Source organism: Somniosus microcephalus, chromosome 5 (assembly GCF_052327205.1).
Source record: "Somniosus microcephalus isolate GS21.2 chromosome 5, FLI_Smic_1.0, whole genome shotgun sequence".
Classification (NCBI taxonomy): Eukaryota; Metazoa; Chordata; class Chondrichthyes; order Squaliformes; family Somniosidae; genus Somniosus; species Somniosus microcephalus.
The window spans coordinates 10,342,998-10,362,389 of record NC_140991.1 but is presented as its reverse complement, the minus strand read 5'-3'; the positions used below and the strand labels follow the sequence as shown (position 1 = coordinate 10,362,389).

General features: G+C 51.8%; 1 protein-coding gene across 2 annotated transcripts in view; it reads right to left on the bottom strand.

Annotated features, from left to right (window-relative positions):
- bop1 (BOP1 ribosomal biogenesis factor) overlaps positions 1 to 19,392 on the bottom strand; it is a 209,098-nt gene that overhangs the window by 12,007 nt on the left and 177,699 nt on the right. For both annotated transcript variants that reach the window (XM_085987300.1, XM_085987302.1), the window contains 5 exons: positions 15,766 to 15,978; positions 13,263 to 13,424; positions 12,646 to 12,726; positions 9,449 to 9,518; positions 1,505 to 1,637 (listed from right to left, as the gene is read on the bottom strand). In XM_085987300.1, coding sequence (XP_085843426.1) covers positions 1,505 to 1,637; positions 9,449 to 9,518; positions 12,646 to 12,726; positions 13,263 to 13,424; positions 15,766 to 15,978 — 659 coding nt within the window. The remainder of the gene's footprint in view (positions 1 to 1,504; positions 1,638 to 9,448; positions 9,519 to 12,645; positions 12,727 to 13,262; positions 13,425 to 15,765; positions 15,979 to 19,392) is intronic.

Sequence of the window (19,392 nt, the reverse complement as noted above, 5' to 3'; positions counted from 1 at the left end):
GTACAGCACCGTTTAGATACAGAGTAAAGCTCCCTCAACACTACATAGAATATACAGCACAGAAACAGACCATTCGGTCCAACTAGTCCGTGCTGGTCTTTATACTCCTATTCCCTTTTCTCTCATGTACTCGTCTAGTTTCCTTTTGAAAGCTTCTAAGCTATTTGCCTCAACCACTTCCTGTGGTAGCGAGTTTCACATTCTAACCACTCTCTCAGTAAAGACATTTCTTAGTATTTCCCTGTTGGATTTGTTAGTGACTATCTTGTATTGATGGCCCCTAGTTTTGGATTCTCCCACAAGTGGAAACATTCTCTCCACATCTACCCCGCCCAACCCATTCACAATTTTAAAGACCTCAGACTGGTCACCCAAGTCTCTTTTCTGAAGAAAAAAGCCCCAAACCTGTTCAATCTTCCCCGATAGCTGTAATCACTCAGTTTTGGTACCATGCCTGGCAATCTTTTTTTGCCCATTCTCCAGTGCTTCCATGTCCTTTTTATAGTATGGAGACCAGACTGTGCACAGTACTCCAACTGTGACATGACCAGGGTCCTAGCAAGGTTTCACATAACCTCACTACTTTTGAATTCCATACCCCTAGAAATAAATCCCAGTGCTTTGTTAACATTTTTATTTGCTTTGCTGACCTGCGATGCTGCTTTTAATGATTTGGTCAGCTGCATTCCTAGATCCCTTTGTTCATCTACCCCAGAGTAAACAACTAGAGTAACGCGCCTTCTACACTGTCCCATCAAACACTCCCAGGGCAGGTACAGCACGGGTTAGATACAGAGTAAAACTCCCTCTACACTGTCCCATCAAACTCTCCCAGGGCAGGTACAGCATGGGTTAGATACAGAGTAAAGCTCCCTCTACACTGTCCCATCAAACTCTCCCAGGGCAGGTACAGCATGGGTTAGATACAGAGTAAAGCTCCCTCTACACTGTCCCATCAAACACTCCCAGAGCAGGTACAGCACGGGTTAGATACGGAGTAAAGCTCCCTCTACACTGTCCCATCAAACACTCCCAGGACAGGTACAGCACAGGTTAGATACAGAGTAAACCTCCCTCTACACTGTCCCATCAAACACTCCCAGGGCAGGTACAGCACGGGTTAGATACGGAGTAAAGCTCCCTCTACACTGTCCCATCAAACACTCCCAGAGCAGGTACAGCACGGGTTAGATACGGAGTAAAGTTCCCTCTACACTGTCCCATCAAACACTCCCAGGGCAGGTACAGCACGGGTTAGATACAGAGTACAGCTCACTCAACACTGTCCCATCAAACACTCCCAGGGCAGGTTAGATGCAGAGTAAAATTGCCTCATCAATGTGCATTAACTTAATTCTCAGGCCATTACCGCTGGATCAGCAACATGGCAATTTTATTCCCCACATCTTTAACCCCTGCCACCCTGAACACCGCAGTAATATTTGTGCTATAACTTGTTGTAAATCAAATAGTGTGACTAAGACCCAAGTGGCGAGGTACTTACATAGTCAACGCTACGAGACAGTGAACAGGGTTAGGGTTCCAATGAATGCTCTTCACTGCGCTTTCCACCTCGATGGTCTTCATGCAACGGGCTGTGGACACCTCCCAAAACCGAACCGTGCAATCATCCGAACCTGTGGGAGAGGGTCAGACAATCGTTAGACTGGCGAATCAGGATGGAAAAGCTACCAGCATTGCAAGTGACCACACCCGGCACTGCACAATGCTGTAACTTGTCCAATGAGACAAGAGGCTAAACTGAGGCTCCATTTGGCTGTCCAACATTAAAGTTCACAGAATCACAGAAACCCCACAGTGCATATAGAGGCCATTTCGGCCCATCGAGCCTGCACCGACACATATCCCACCCGATCCCCGTAACCCCTACACCAACACATATCCCACCCTATCCCCGTAACCCCACGTATTTAATCCCCCTAACACTAAGGGTCAATTTATCATAGCCAATCAACCTAACTCGCACATCTTTGGACTGTGGGAGGAAACCGGAGCACCCGGAGGAAACCCACGCAAACACGGGGAGAATGTGCAAACTCCACACAGACAGTCGCCCGAGGCCGGATTCGAACCCAGGTCTCTGGCGCTGTGAGGCAACAGTGCTAACCACTATGCCACCGTGCTGCCCAAAGAGCCTGAAGTGCTCCTCGTGCCTTGGCCAACATTTCTCCCTCGACCAAATGGATTAACTAGTTATTCAGTTTATTGCCATTTGTGGGTCTTTGCTGCCATTTTAGCCGTGGTTCAGTGGGTAGCGCTCTCGCCTCAGTCAGAAGGTTGTGGGTTCAAGGCCCACTCCAGAGACTTGATCACAAAAATCTTGGCCGACACTCCAGTGCAGTGCTGAGGGAGTGCTGCACTGTCTGAGGTACCGCCTTTCGGACGAGACGTTAAACCGAGGCCCCGTCCGCCCCCTCAGGAGGACGTGAAAGATCCCAAGGCACTATTTCGAAGAAAAGCAGGGGAGCTCTCCTGGTGTCCTGGCTAATATTTATCTCTCAGCCAACATCACTAAAACAGGATTATCTGATCATCTGTGGGAGTTTGCTGTGCCCAAATTAGTTGCCATATTTCACTCATTACAACAGTGACTTCATTTCAAAAGTAGTTAATTGGCTGTAAAGCGCTTTGGGACTTCCCGAGATCATGAAAGGCGTTATAGAAATGCAAGTCCTTTCTTTCACGCGTGTCTACATAACAGTCACTGCAGCAAAGTAATTCATTTTAGATGAAGTGCTTTGGGGTGACCCATGATAAGGTGCTGTATAAAGTCACACCATGAGCACCCAACACAGAACTGTGCAGCAGAATTCCTCACCATTAGTTTAAAGATCACATTCGTCTAATAAACTAAATACATATATAAATGTTGTTTACATATTTTACAGGGATGTTGCCAGGGCTGGAGGATTTTAGCTATGAGGAAAGACTGGGGTTGTTAACTCTGGAACAGAGGAGGCCGAGGGGAGACTTCATTGAGGTGTATAAAATTATGAGGGGCCTAGATGGAAATAGGTCCTTCCTATCCACTCTCTTAGCAGAGAGGTCAATAACCAGGGGCAGAGATTTCAAGTAATTGGTCAGAGGATTAGAGGGGAGTTGAGGAGAACTTTTTTCACCCAGAGGGTGGTGGGGGTCTGGAACTCACTGCCTGAAAGGGTGGTAGAGGCAGAAACCCTCATCACATTTAAAAAGTACTTGAAGTGCCGTAACCTACAGGGCTACGGACCAAGAGCTGGAAAGTGGGATTAGGCTGGATAGATCTTTGTGGACCGGCACAGACACAATGGGCCGAATGGCCTCCTTCCATGCTGTAAATTTCGATGATGCTATATTGAGAACGGGAGTGGCGTCTGCTTTTCTCCATAATTCATAGCTCGCTACTGAAACTGCAGGAACACGGAACTTGCAATTTCATCAAGCCGTTAATTATATTAACTTTAATTTCACGGAGAGGAATTTCACCTCTGAGTTGAAAGCAAGATGAGTATAAAGTGATCCGAGCCAGACAGACTGAATTCTAGGCTCACATCACACTGTCTGTGCTTGCAGTGTGCTGTTTAGGCGTGACCCTGATGCTAGTCTCCCTCCTCTCACTGCCCTCACCCTCCCACTGCAGGTTGAGGCACAAAAACCCCACTGGAAAAGTGGTCTAACCGTGGCTAACAAGAGAAGTTACAGATAGTATTAGATCAAAGGAAGAGGCTTATAATGTTGCCCAAAAGAGTAGTAAGCCTGAGGATTGGGAGAATTTTAGAATTCAGCAAAGGAGGACCAAAAAATTGATAAAGAAAGGGAAAGTAGAATATGAGAGTAAACTAGCGAGAGACATAAAAACAGACTGTAAAAGCTTCTATAGGTATGTAAATAGGAAGGATTAGCAAAAGAAAATGTGGGTCCCTTACAGGCTGAGACAGGAGAAATTATAATGGGGAATAAGGAAATGGCAGAGAAATTAAACAAATACTTTGTGTCTGTCTTCACGGAAGAAGACGCAAAAAACTTTGCGGAAATAGTGGAGAACCAAGGCTCTAGTGAGAATGAGGAACTGAAAGAAATTAGTATTAATAAAAAAAAAATAGTACTGGAGAAATTAATGGGACTGAAAGCCAATAAATCCCCTGGACCTGATGCCTACATTCTAGGGATTTGAAAGAGGTGGTTATAGAGATAGTGGATGCATTGGTTGTCATTTTCCAAAATTCCATAGATTCTAGAACGGTACCTGCGGGTTGGAAGGTAGCAAATGTAACCCCACTATTTAAGAAAGGAAGGGGAGAGGAAACGGGGAATTACAGACCTGTTAGCCGGACATCACTAGTAGGGAACATAAGAACATAAGACGTAGGAGCAGGAGTCGGTCATTTGGTCCCTCGAGCCTGCTCTGCCATTCAATAAGATCATGACTGATCTGATCTTGGCCTCAACTCCACTTCCCTGCCCGCTCCCCATAACCCTCGGTTCCCACATCATTCAAAAATCTGTCTATCTCCACCTTAAATATATTCAATGACCCAGCCTCCACAGCTCTCTACGATACAAAGTTGGGTGGGAATGTAGGAGGATGCAAGGAGGCTTCAAGGGGATATAGACAGGCTAAGTGAGTGGGCGAGAACATAGCAAATGGAATATAATGTGGAGAAATGTGAGGTTATCCACTTTGGTAGGAAAATAGAAAAGCAGAGTATTTTTTTTAAAATGGTGAGAGATTGGGAAATGTTGGTGTTCAGAGGGACCTGGGTGTCCTTGTACACGAATCACTGAAAGTTAACCTGCAGGTACAGCAAGCAATTAGGAAAGCAAATGGTATGTTGGCCTTTATTACAAGAGGATTTGAGTATAAGAGTAAAGACGTCTTACTGCAATTATATAGGGCCCTGGTGAGACCACACCTGGAGTATTGTGTACAGTTTTGGTCTCCTTACCTAAGGAAGGATATACTTGCCATAGAGGGAGTGCAACGAAGGTTCACCAGACTGGTTCCTGGGATGGGGGATTGTCCTTTGAGGAGAGATTGAGTAGACTAGGCCTATATTCTCTAGAGTTTAGAAGAATGAGAGATGATCTCATTGAAACATACAAGATTCTTACAGGGCTTGACAGGGTAGATGCAGGGAGGATGTTACCCCTGGCTGGGGAGTCTAGAACCAGGGGTCACAGTCTCAGAATAAGGGGTCGGCCATTTAGGACTGAGATGAGGAGAAATTTCTTCATTCAGAGGGTGGTGAATCTTAGGAATTCTCTACCCCAGAGGGCTGTGGAGGCTCAGTCGTTGAGTATATTCAAGACAAAGATCGATAGATTTTGGATATTAAGGGAATCAAGGGATATGGGGATAGTGCAGGAAAGTGGAGTTGAGGTAGAAGATCAGCCATGATCTCATTGAATGGCGGAGCAGGCTCGAGGGGCCAAAAGGCCTAGTCCTGTTCCTATTTCTTATGTTCTTATCCATAGGCAGCACGCCACACAACGCCAGGCAGCGAGAGGGACACGACGCCAGGCAGCGAGAGAGACACGACGCCAGGCAGCGAGAGAGACACGAGGCCAGGCAGCGAGAGAGACACACGACGCCAGGCAGCGAGAGACACACGACGCCAGGCAGCGAGAGACACACGACGCCAGGCAGCGAGAGACACACGACACCAGGCAGCCAGAGAGACACACGACGCCAGGCAGCGAGAGACACACGACGCCAGGCAGCGAGAGACACACGACGCCAGGCAGCGAGAGACACACGACGCCAAGCAGCGAGAGACACACGACGCCAGGCAGCGAGAGAGACACGACGCCAGGCAGCGAGAGAGACACGACGCCAGGCAGCGAGAGAGACACGACGCCAGGCAGCGAGAGACACACGACGCCAGGCAGCGAGAGAGACACGACGCCAGGCAGCCAGAGAGACACGACGCCAGGCAGCCAGAGAGACACGACGCCAGGCAGCCAGAGAGACACGACGCCAGGCAGCCAGAGAGACACGACGCCAGGCAGCGAGAGAGACACACGACGCCAGGCAGCGAGAGAGACACGACGCCAGGTAGAGAGAGAGACACGACATCAGGCAACCAGAGAGACACACGACGCCAGGCAGCGAGAGACACACGACGCCAGGCAGCGAGAGACACACGACGCCAGGCAGCGAGAGACACACGACGCCAAGCAGCGAGAGACACACGACGCCAGGCAGCGAGAGACACACGACGCCAGGCAGCGAGAGACACACGACGCCAGGCAGCGAGAGACACACGACGCCAGGCAGCGAGAGACACACGACGCCAGGCAGCGAGAGACACACGACGCCAGGCAGCGAGAGAGACACGACGCCAGGCAGCCAGAGAGACACGACGCCAGGCAGCCAGAGAGACACACGACGCCAGGCAGCGAGGGACACACGACGCCAGGCAGCGAGAGACACACGACGCCAGGCAGCGAGAGACACACGACGCCAGGCAGCGAGAGACACACGACGCCAGGCAGCGAGAGACACACGACGCCAGGCAGCGAGAGACACACGACGCCAGGCAGCGAGAGACACGACGCCAGGCAGCGAGAGAGACACGACGCCAGGCAGAGAGAGAGACACGACGCCAGGTAGAGAGAGACACGACACCAGGCAGCCAGAGAGACACACGACGCCAGGCAGCGAGAGACACACGACGCCAGGCAGCGAGAGACACACGACGCCAGGCAGCGAGAGACACACGACGCCAGGCAGCGAGAGACACACGACGCCAGGCAGCGAGAGACACACGACGCCAGGCAGCGAGAGACACACGACGCCAGGCAGCGAGAGACACACGACGCCAGGCAGCGAGAGACACACGACGCCAGGCAGCGAGAGACACGACGCCAGGCAGCGAGAGAGACACGACGCCAGGTAGAGAGAGAGACACGACGCCAGGTAGAGAGAGAGACACGACACCAGGCAGCCAGAGAGACACACGACGCCAGGCAGCGAGAGACACACGACGCCAGGCAGCGAGAGACACACGACGCCAGGCAGCGAGAGACACACGACGCCAGGCAGCGAGAGACACACGACGCCAGGCAGCGAGAGACACACGACGCCAGGCAGCGAGAGACACACGACGCCAGGCAGCGAGAGACACACGACGCCAGGCAGCGAGAGACACACGACGCCAGGCAGCGAGAGACACACGACGCCAGGCAGCGAGAGACACACGACGCCAAGCAGCGAGAGACACACGACGCCAGGCAGCGAGAGACACACGACGCCAGGCAGCGAGAGACACACGACGCCAGGCAGCGAGAGACACACGACGCCAGGCAGCGAGAGACACACGACGCCAGGCAGCGAGAGACACACGACGCCAGGCAGCGAGAGACACACGACGCCAGGCAGCGAGAGACACACGACGCCAGGCAGCGAGAGACACACGACGCCAGGCAGCGAGAGACACACGACGCCAGGCAGCGAGAGACACACGACGCCAGGCAGCGAGAGACACACGACGCCAGGCAGCGAGAGACACACGACGCCAGGCAGCGAGAGACAAACGACGCCAGGCAGCGAGAGAGACACGACGCCAGGCAGCGAGAGAGACACGACGCCAGGTAGAGAGAGAGACACGACACCAGGCAGCCAGAGAGACACACGACGCCAGGCAGCGAGAGACACACGACGCCAGGCAGCGAGAGACACACGACGCCAGGCAGCGAGAAACACACGACGCCAGGCAGCGAGAGACACGACGCCAGGCAGCGAGAGAGACACGACGCCAGGCAGAGAGAGAGACACGACACCAGGCAACCAGAGAGACACACGGCGCCAGGCAGCGAGAGACACACGACGCCAGGTAGAGAGAGAGACACGACGCCAGGTAGAGAGAGAGACACGACACCAGGCAACCAGAGAGACACACGGCGCCAGGCAGCGAGAGACACACGACGCCAGGCAGCGAGAGACACACGACGCCAGGCAGCGAGAGACACACGACGCCAGGCAGCGAGAGACACACGACGCCAGGCAGCGAGAGACACACGACGCCAGGCAGCGAGAGACACACGACGCCAGGCAGCGAGAGACACACGACGCCAGGCAGCGAGAGACACACGACGCCAAGCAGCGAGAGACACACGCCAGGCAGCGAGAGACACACGACGCCAGGCAGCGAGAGACACACGACGCCAGGCAGCGAGAGAGACACGACGCCAGGCAAAGAGAGAGACACGACGCCAGGCAAAGAGAGAGACACGACGTCAGGCAAAGAGAGAGACACGACGTCAGGCAAAGAGAGAGACACGACGCCAGGCAGAGAGAGACACGACGCCAGGCAGAGAGAGACACGACACCAGGCAGAGAGAGACACGACGCCAGGCAGAGAGAGACACGACGCCAGGCAGAGAGACACGACGCCAGGCAGCGAGGGACACGACGCCAGGCAGAGAGAGACACGACGCCAGGCAGCGAGAGACACACGACGCCAGGCAGAGAGAGACACACGACGCCAGGCAGAGAGAGAGACACGACACCAGGCAGAGAGAGACACGACGCCAGGCAGAGAGAGACACGACGCCAGGCAGAGAGAGACACGACGCCAGGCAGCGAGCGACACACGACGCCAGGCAGCGAGAGAGACACGACGCCAGGCAGCGAGAGACACACGACGCCAGGCAGCGAGAGACACACGACGCCAAGCAGCGAGAGACACACGACGCCAGGCAGCGAGAGACACACAACGCCAGGCAGCGAGAGACACACGACGCCAGGCAGCGAGAGACACACGACGCCAGGCAGCGAGAGACACACGACGCCAGGCAGCGAGAGACACACGACGCCAGGCAAAGAGAGAGACACGACGCCAGGCAAAGAGAGAGACACGACGTCAGGCAAAGAGAGAGACACGACGCCAGGCAGAGAGAGACACGACGCCAGGCAGAGAGAGACACGACGCCAGGCAGAGAGAGACACGACGCCAGGCAGAGACACACAACACCAGGTGTTGGCATATGTCTGGGAGTAGATCAGAAGCAAACTGCACCCCACCCCCACCGAGATGCGAGGGGCTAAAATGGGGGCAATGTTATGAAAAATACCCAAGTTTAAAAGCCAAAGCTTAGAGGAAAGGCTTAATGGGAAATAAAATGATTGCAGAGTGAGTGAATCGTTGTTTTCTTTTGCATCTCCTGACTGTATGGAAGGGACCTGCTGTTGCACTCCCGAGTCCTTTCCCCAGCTAGACACAGACACACACACACATTGAGGAGCTGTGAAATAACTCGATTACCTCAGTGCCCCGCAGGATGATTTCAGCGGCTGCAAAGCTGCTGCTCAGAGCGGGAGTAGCCACAGAAATGTTCCAGCTTCCCTTTTAGCACGCTTACTTCCCACCCACTTGTTGTTTTAAGAGCACTAACAACTCGAGACCATCAAAAATGTAACATGGAGGGGAGAGGAATGTGCCGCTACCTGATGCCAACCACTGCCCGCTGGGAGAGACGCTGATGCACCGCACCAAGTTAGTGTGCCCCGTGTAGACCTGTAAAAAACAGAGGGAGAAAGAGGGACAGGTCAGTCGGACAAGGTTCCAATGTCAACAGTGAAACTGTCGGTCTCTTTACTCCCCTGGGTAAGCAGGATGGGGGACATACGGCAACCCATCTGTTCAATAGATCCCACTTTTAGAAAGGAGAAGCATCTTTAAAAGATCAAGAGACTGGGCGAGGGGGAAACAAAGACATTAACCCTTAGCTGTTCAGGTTTTATCCTCCCTGGATTCAGCAGAGCAGGATGGGACACTGGACTCTGTTGCAATACTGAGGGAGCGTTGCACTGTCAGAGCGGCAGTACTGAGGGAGCGCTGCAGTATCGGAAGGGCAATACTGAGGGAGCACTGCATTGTCGGAGGGGCAGTACTGAGGGAGCGCCGCACTGTCGGAGGGGCAGTACTGAGGGAGCGCCGCACTGTCGGAGGGGCAGTACTGAGGGAACGCTGCACTGTCGGAGGGGCAGTACTGAGGGAGCGCTGCACTGTCGGAAGGGCTGTACTGAGGGAGCGCTGCACTGTCGGAAGGGCAGTACTGAGGGATCGCTGCACTGTCGGAGGGGCGGTACAGAGGGAGCGCTGCACTGTCGGAGGGGCAGTACTGAGGGAACGCTGCACTGTCGGAGGGGCAGTACTGAGGAAACGCTGCACTGTCGGAGGGGCAGTACTGAGGGAGCGCTGCAATATCGGAGGGGCAGTACTGAGGGAGCGCTGCACTGTCGGAAGGGCAGTACTGAGGGAGCGCTGCAATATCGGAGGAGCAGTACTGAGGGAGCGCTGCACTGTCGGAAGGGCAGTACTGAGGGAGCGCTGCACTGTCGGAGGGGCAGTACTGAGGGAGCGCTGCGCTGTCAGAGCGGCAGTACTGAGGGAGGGCTGCATTGTCGGAGGGGGCAGTACTGAGGGAGTGCTGCACTGTCGGAGGGGCAGTACTGAGGGAGCACTGCACTGTCGGAGGGGCAGTACTGAGGGAGCGCTGCAATATACGAGGAGCAGTACTGAGGGAGCGCTGCACTGTCGGAGGGGCAGTACTGAGGGAGCGCTGCACTGTCGGAGGGGCGGTACTGAGGGAACGCTGCACTGTCGGAGGGGCAGTACTGAGGGAACGCTGCACTGTCGGAGGGGCAGTACTGAGGGGGCGCTGCACTGTCGGAGGGGCAGTACTGAGGGAGCGCTGTACTGTCGGATGGTCAGTACTGAGGGAGTGCTGCACTGTCGGAGGGGCAGTACTGAGGGGGTGCCGCACTGTCGGAAGGGCAGTACTGAGGGAGCGACGCACCGTCGGAGGGTCAGTACTGAGGGAGCGACGCACCGTCGGAGGGTCAGTACTGAGGGAGCGCTGCACTGTCGGAGGGGCAATGCTGATGGAGCGCTGCACTGTCGGTTGTGCCGTCTTTCAGATGAGACGTTAAACCAAGACCCCGTCTGTGCTCCCTGGTGTCCTGGGCCAATATTTATCCCTCAACCAACATCACTAAATCAGATGATCTGGTCATTATCAGAGTCATAGAGTTATACAGCACAGAAAGAGGCCCTTCGGCCCATCGCGTCCGCGCCGGCCATCAGGCCCAGTCTATTCTAATCCCATTTTCCAGCACTTGGTCCGTAGCCTTGTATGCTATGGCGTTTCAAGTGCTCATCTAAATGCTTCTTGAATGTTGTGAGGGTTCCTGCCTCTACCACCCTTTCAGGCAGTGAGTTCCAGATTCCAACCACCCTCTGGGTGAAAAAGTTCTTCCTCAAATCCCCTCTAAACCTCCTGCCCCTTACCTTGAATCTATGCCCCCTTGTTATTGACCCCTCTACTAAGGGGAAAAGTTCCTTTCTATCTACCCTATCTATGCCCCTCATAATTTGGTACACCTCAATCAGGTCCCCCCTCAGCCTTCTCTGCTCCAAGGAAAACAACCCCAGCCTGTCCAGTCTTTCTTCATAGCTGAAGCGCTCCAACCCAGGTAACATCCTGGTGAATCTCCTCTGCACCCTCTCCAAAGCAATCACATCCCTCCTGTAGTGTGGCGACCAGAACTGCACACAGTACTCCAGCTGTGGCCTAACTAGCGTTTTGTACAGCTCCATCATAACCTCCCTGCTCTTATATTCTATGCCTCGGCTAATGAAGGCAAGTATCCCATATGCCTTCTTAACCACCTTATCCAGCTGTTCTGCTGCCTTCAGGGATCTATGTACATGCACACCAAGGTCCCTCTGATCCTCTGTCTTTCCTAGGGTCTTACCATTCATTGTGTATTCCCTTGCCTTGTTAGTCCGTCCAAAATGCATCACCTCACACTTTTCAGGGTTAAATTCCATTTGCCACTGTTCCGCCCATCTGACCAACCCATCTATATCGTCCTGCAGACTGAGGCTACCCTCCTCGCTATTTACCACCCCACCAATTTTCGTGTCATCTGCGAACTTACTGATCATACCTTTTACATTCACATCCAAATCATTAATGTAGACCACAAACAGCAAGGGACCCAGCACCGATCCCTGCGGTACCCCACTGGACACAGGCTTCCAGTCACAAAAACAACCTTTGACCATCACCCTCTGCCTTCTGCCACTAAGCCAGTTTAGGATCCAACACGCCAAGGCACCCTGGATCCCATGGGCTCTTACCTTCTTGACCAGTCTCCTATGCGGGACTTTATCGAAAGCCTTACTGAAATCCATGTATACCACATCCACTGTACTACCCTCATCCACACACCTAGTCACCCCTTCGAAAAATTAAATCAAATTAGTCAGACATGATCTTCCCTTGACAAAGCCATGCTGACTATCCCTGATTAATCCTTGCCTCTCCAAGTGGAGACTAATTCTGTCCCTCAGAATTTTTTCCAATAATTTCCCTACCACTGATGTTAGGCTCACTGGCCTGTAATTCCCTGGTTTATCCCTACTACCCTTCTTGAATAATGGTACTACGTTAGCTGTTCTCCAGTCCTCTGGCACATCCCCTGTGGCCAGAGAGGTTCTGAAAATGTGTGTCAGAGCCCCTGCAATCTCCTCCCTTGCCTCACACAGCTGCCGCACACTCACAATCGGCGTTGAGAAAAACCTTTTATACAGAGAATGTTTCAGTGCAAGAGCTCCCCAAAGGGATGGTGCTCACCAGTGCTTGAGTGGTTGGAAATGGCTGGAGATCCTTTGGTTTTGGAAGCTTTGGTATCAGGTCTTCTGGGTCCACATTCACCTAGGGGAAAGCAACAAAGTAAATGAACCACTGCGGCAGTGTGCAGAAGCCCCAGCAGAACAAGTCTTGGACAAGCAACACACAAAAACTAATGACCCTTGTACAAAACAAATTCTGCAACAGATGTTCTGACAGTGCTGAGGGAATGCTGCACTGTCAGAGGTGCCGTATTTCGGAGGAGAAGTTAAACCGAGGCTGCCCTCTCAGGTGGATGTAAAAGATCCCACGGCCACTATTCAAAGGTGCTGGGACTTCTCCCCGTCCTGGCCAACATTCTTCAACAACCACCAAAAACGGATTAACCGGTCATTTACCCAATTGCAGTTTGTGGGATCATGCTGTGCAAATTGGCTGCTGTGCTTGCCTCTGTAACAACCACACTTCAAAAGTAACTCATTGCATAAGAAATGCTTTGGGATATTTTGGAGAGGGGTGAGAAAGGACTATACCTTCAACACAAGATGCATCAGAGCAGTGCGAGCTCATGTTATTGCCTGCTCCCTGCGGGCCCCAGAACAAAACAAGACTGAACCTACCCTCATCTTCCTTTGTCGTGGACAGAGATAGAGATCGAGGCACCGTTCGAAGCGCTCGTGGATGAAGCGTGAAAATGCAGGCACGGCACGGAAAGACGCATACTTCCGCGGGAGGAAGTTGAGTTTCCGTTCCTCAGGCTCCTGCTGTTCCCAGGCCAGTTTCTGCAAACGACAAACATCAAGCGAGCTACATTAGGCCAGGTGGAATAAGGAAAGGAGCCAGTGAGGTGAAGGACATGCACTCCTGTTTCTGGGTCACTGCACACGTACAATTATGGACATAAGAACAAAAGAAATAGGAGCAGGAGTAGGTCATTCGACCCTTCGAGCCTGCTCCGCCATTAAAGAAGATCATGGCTGATCTTCTACCTCAACTCCACATTCCCGCACTATCCCCATATCCCTTGATTCCCTTAATATCCAAAAAAAGACATGGCAAATTCATCCCTAATCACTTCATTCATCATACCCAGAGGTGCAGAGGACAGTAATGGTGTTAGGAGGGACAAGCTATAAGGAATGACTTGATCAGCTTCGGTTCCTCACCCTCAGAGAGAGGCATATAGGGGATCTTCTAGAGCAGGGGTATTTAGCCTATGACCCCAAAACCACATAGTACAACCCCGGAAACTTAATTTCTGCTTCGATTTCTCATTTGCTGCTTTGTCCTGTTTAAATTTTGTGGGTCTGGGGAGGTTTGGAAAGGGCTCTCCTTACTGCTCTTGCTTCAGGTGGATACATCCTCAATCGAAACAAGATCTGTTAACATCAGTAGCTTGAGATAAATGGAAACAAACAGGCCAAGGCTTCAAACTTCAGGTGGTTCCTCCCCCACGGCTCCATGGCACACACCTATGAAGTCCACAATGACAAAAGACGTGGAGACCCCTGTTCTAGCAGTCAGAAGAATCAAAGAGGCCATTCAGCCCATCCTTCCCAAAAAAAACGACCACCTCCCCACCACAGCAATGTTGAAAGTACTAGACTAGCAACCCGGAGTTCAAATCCCACGATGGCAGGTTGTGAAATTTGGTGATTTGTGAGCCGGCACCAGATAAAATAACCATGAAAGCTGCCAGATTGTTGTAAAAACCCAACTGGTCCAATAATATCCTTCAGGGAAGGGAACCTTCCACCCCCCACCCAGAGACCCACCCAGGTACTGATGGCTGTGTGTGCAGAGCTGGTTGCCATTGGTCCTGAATTTACTGACCTTCCCTTGTCCAGCAGTCATAGTGTAACTTGGAAAGTGCTCAGGAGTCACCTCTTCTATCCCACTTCGTTTCCCAGACAGCGCTTTAAAGGTCCCCTCTCATTTATCTCCTTTCAAGAGTAAAGAGCTCTAGTTTGTTTTCTTTAAACCTTGCCTCATAATCCCGACACTAGGGGCCAACCTCAAGGCCCTTCTTTGCAGCACTTGGAGGGCTCAGATGCTTCCCTTGGGCCTCGGTGACTAGATCTGATCGTAGAATCGAACAGAGCGTAGTTCCTCACCTGAAGCCAGGCCCAAGCGGGGAAGGGCCAGACGTGCCTTCCCAGTCGCTCATTTAATAAAAATCCACCACTAAATAATCTTCACAATGGCCAAATCTCAGGATTGTAGACACTGAATAAAGAACTGACTGTAGGACACAACTGAAGGAGGAAAATATTCCACAAATAACCCCAGCAAGGAGTTGAATATTCCCCCATTCCTCAGTATTTCAAAAGAATAACAGGGGCCGAATGGCCTACTCCTGCTCCTATCTTCTATGTTTCTATGTAAATGGCGGAACAGGCTCGAGGGGCCGAATGGCCTACTCCTGTTCCTATCTTCTTTGTTTCTATGTAAATGGCAGAACAGGCTCGAGGGGCCGAATGGCCTACTCCTGCTCCTATCTTCTATGTTTCTATGTAAATGGCGGAACAGGCTCGAGGGGCCGAATGGCCTACTCCTGCTCCTATCTTCTTTGTTTCTATGTAAATGGCGGAGCAGGCTCGAGGGGCCGAATGGCCTACTCCTGCTCTTATCTTCTTTGTTTCTATGACACATCCTCGGTCTACACACAAACCTCCATTAAGGCTGCTCGAGACAGCCGATTGGAAGTGTATGAGACCAGCCAGGTTGGGGTGAGTAGCAAGAGCTTGTGTGCTCCCTGGGATCGGGGGTGAAGGGAAGCACTGTGCATGCAAACCATCATCCCCCTACTGCCAACTCATCGTCCGCAGGCACTGCAGGTACTGGAAGGCCTTGTGCTTCATGGCTGAGGATTGAGATGTGTAATGTCAGTGTGTACCTGCACTGGAAGGGGGCCTGCTTTAGGGTCGGCGGGGTTTGCTGTGGAGAGATTTCTGTAGATACTTGTGATGCTGAAGAGTCAACAGGATACCTCCAACCGGCCCTTGTGTAAGCACTAGAAGACGCAGAGGGTCATGGCTGTGGAGAAGTCAGCCATCATTAATGAGCTGAGAGCGGCGCACAAATTGGGTTCCCCATCCAGTAGAGGCCCTACAAGCTCCTCACCTCCTCCTCCGTCAATAAATACTCAGGCGGAGGGTTATAAGACTCCTCATGCCCTGGGAGCTTCAGCTTTGGTGCAGGGACATGCATTTTATGCCGACCCAGGATTGCGTTGGGATCTTCCTGTGCCCACAGGTTGTAGTACAGTGGCGTGTCAGCTCGGGGCTTACGTGGTTTGATCCAGCCCATTTTTATGGCGTGGACGAGTTTCGACACCTGCAGGGTGGAAGAGAGTTTAAAAAATAAAAACACAGTTCAAGCCTCAAATTAAGACAAGCATTGGTGGGACTGAAGGCCAAAGTTCTTTCCCGGCCATTAGTTTAGACACACTCTCTCACTTTTAATCAGCTAGGTTCAAATTCCCAGCCTACGCAAAACCTACATTAAAGTTGCTGGAGATAACCGATAGGAGGCGAGCTTCCTTTCCTGCAATGGAAGTCCCGGGAAGTCCCTCCACCATTCTGTGGGCTGTGATGTGCCAAAACTAATAGGGTACAGCCTGTAGTGGTTTCGGTACTGGACTGATAACCAGAGTTCACAAATTCAAATCCCACCATTGGCAAGTTGTGAAATTGAATTCATTAAATGCAATCATTTATGAGCTGGCACCAGAAAATAACCATGAAAGTTATAAAAACCCAACTGGTTCACTAATGTCCTTCAGGGAAGGGAGCCTGCCGTCTCCCTACCCGGTCCGGCCTACATCGGACTCCAGTCCCACACTGCGGGATCCGTTCTTAATGCCGAGAGCAACTAGGGATGGGCAATAAATGCGGCCTTGCCAGCGTCGCCCACATCCCGAGGACAAACAAAAGCAAAGCTTGGCTGTGCACGGCATCAGAAGGGAATCTTCTCAAAGAGAATCCCCCTGGACGGCCCCATTGACATTTCCACCGGGTAACGCAAGTAGGCAACAACAACAACGTGTATTTATATAGCGCCTTTAACGTAGTAAAACGTCCCAAGGCGCTACACAGGAGTATTTTAAGACAAAATATTTGACACCGAGCCACATAAGGAGAAACTAGGGCAGGTGACCAAAAGCTTGGTCGAAAAGGTAGGTTTTAAGGAGCGTCTTAAATGAGGAGAGAGAGGTAGCGAGGCGGAGAGGTTTAGGCAGGGAATTCCAGAGCTTAGGGCCCAGGCAACAGAAGGCACGGCCACCAATGGTTGAGCGATTATAATCAGGGATGCTCAAGAGGGCAGAATTAGAGGAGCGCAGATATCTCGGGGGGGTTGTGGGGCAGAAGGAGATTACAGAGATAGGGAGGGGCGAGGCCATGGAGTAATTTGAAAACAAGGATGAGAATTTTGAAATCGAGGCGCTGCTTAACCGGGAGCCAGTGTAGATCAGCGAGCACAGGGGGTGATGGGTGAACGGGACTTGATGCGAGTTAGGACACGGGCAGCCGAGTTTTGGATGACCTCAGGTTTACACAGGGTAGAATGTGGGGGGGTCAGCCAGGAGTGCGTTGCAATAGTCAAGTCGAGGTAACAAAGGCATGGATGAGGGTTTCAGCAGCGGATGAGCTGAGGCAGGGGGAAGATGGGTGATGTTACGGAGGTGGAAGTAGGCGGTCTTTGTTATGCTGTGGATGTGTGTTTGGAAGCTCAATTCAGGGTCAAATATGACACCAAGGTTGCGAACAGTGTGGTTCAGCCTCAGACAGATGTTAGGGAGCGGGATGGAGTCAGTGGCTCGGGAACGGAGTTTGTGGCGGGGACCGGAAACAATGGCTTCGGTCTTCCCAATATTTAATTGGAGAAAATTTTTGCTCATCTAGAACTGGATGTCGGACAAGCAGTCTGACAATTTAGAGACTGTGGAGGGGTTGAGAGGTAGAGCTGGGTGTCGGCAGCGTACATGTGGAAACTGACGCTGTGTTTTCGGATGATGTCGCCAAGGGGCAGCATGTAGATGAGAAAGAGGAGGGGGCCAAGGATAGATTCTTGGGGGACACCAGAGGTAACGATGTGGGAGCGGGAAGAGAAGCCGTTGAGATCTGGCAATAAAAGATCATCGTTTTACAAAAAATAAAATACTCCATCTGAAAACCAGCCACACACACCAAGGCCAGGAACCCGACGAAGACGAGACTAAATTGTAGAGGCCAGTTCTAACTTTGTTTCTGCATCAATTTGATCGGATTTGTGCAGTGCACAATGCACAGTATACAGGAAACTCTTTTTTATCCGGCACCGACGGGACCGGCATGGTGCCGGTTGATCAAAAAGTCCGGGTTACAGAGAGGTATACTTACCAAGGTATTACAGCCCCGTACACGGCCACAGGTGCAGGAGCCCCATACACGGCACTTGTGCAGGAGTCCCAGTTACACAGCCACAGATCCAGGAGTCCCTGTTGCACGGCCAAGGGTGCAAGAACCCCGGTTACACGGCCACAGATCCAGGAACCCCGGTTACACGGCCACTAAAATATAGTAAAACTTACCTGAACCTACTCCTGAATTTTGCCGGTTAAGAGAGATTTCGTGATTTAGGTGCTGGTTAAAAGGGAGTTTCCTGTAACTCCAGTCTGAGGTTGTTGGTCCGAGTGCGATCGGAGCTTTGGTAAGTGGTGCGGAGCCACTTTGAGGAGGTGCAGCGTAACGTAAAGACTGAAAATTTGAAGCGAGCTTGGCCCATCTGCTGCACTGCCATTTCAGCAGGCTTTGCCCAGGAGAGTCGAACAACTCAGTGATCGCACCGATCTCAAACCATGTGTCAAACCGGCACCTGCATTGCAGGTTACGGTAGTGTAGTGGTTAAATTACTGGAGGAGTAATAATCCAAAGAATGCGAGTTCAAATCCCACCATGGCAGCTGTAGAATTTGAATAGTTCAAAAAAAAAATCTGGAAATAAAAGGCCGGCATCAGTAAAAGTGACCATGAAGCTGTCGGATTGTCGTAAAAACCCAACAGGTTCACTGATGTCCTTTAGGGCAGGAAACCTGCCGTCCTTACCCGGTCTGGGCCTATTATGTGACCCCAGACTCTGAAGTGGGCTAGCAAAGGCAACCAAGGATGGGCAATAAACGTTGCTCTTAGCGACGCTTATTTCCCAGGAATTAACATAAAAAAGCCTGCAGTGTAATAACAGCAAGAGTTGGGAAATTCTGAGACTTAATCATTTAAAAACATAGACAGAGAGACTACAACCCGTGAACAACTGCATCCATTTCCAACCTTCGGTCAGTCCCTCTAGGCAGGTTCAAAGACACTTTGGGCTGGATTTTGATTCTGGAGGCGTGCAGGAGGCGAGACTACAACTTTTGGGGTTGTAGTCCCGTCTCCATCGAGTTGTGGCCAACCCACGCGATTTTCACTTGATTGACCTTGTTGAGCCCGCCCAGCGGACACAGCAGGCCAATTAAGGGCCACCCGGCAACAGGTGACGTCACAGATTGACATTTCATCTGTCAAGAACTTTTGACAGATGAATTATCAGCGTTTGACAGCTCTTTGAAGCTGTCAAACACTGACAGTCTGTACTCCAAGTTAATTCCTTCCTCTCAGGCTGATTTAGAGATCTCTCCAGAACAGAAAACTGAATGCTGCAACATTTGACAGCTCGCGGCCATTCTGCTTTCTGTGCCGGTGAGATGAGGGACGCCTGAGACTTGAAGGAA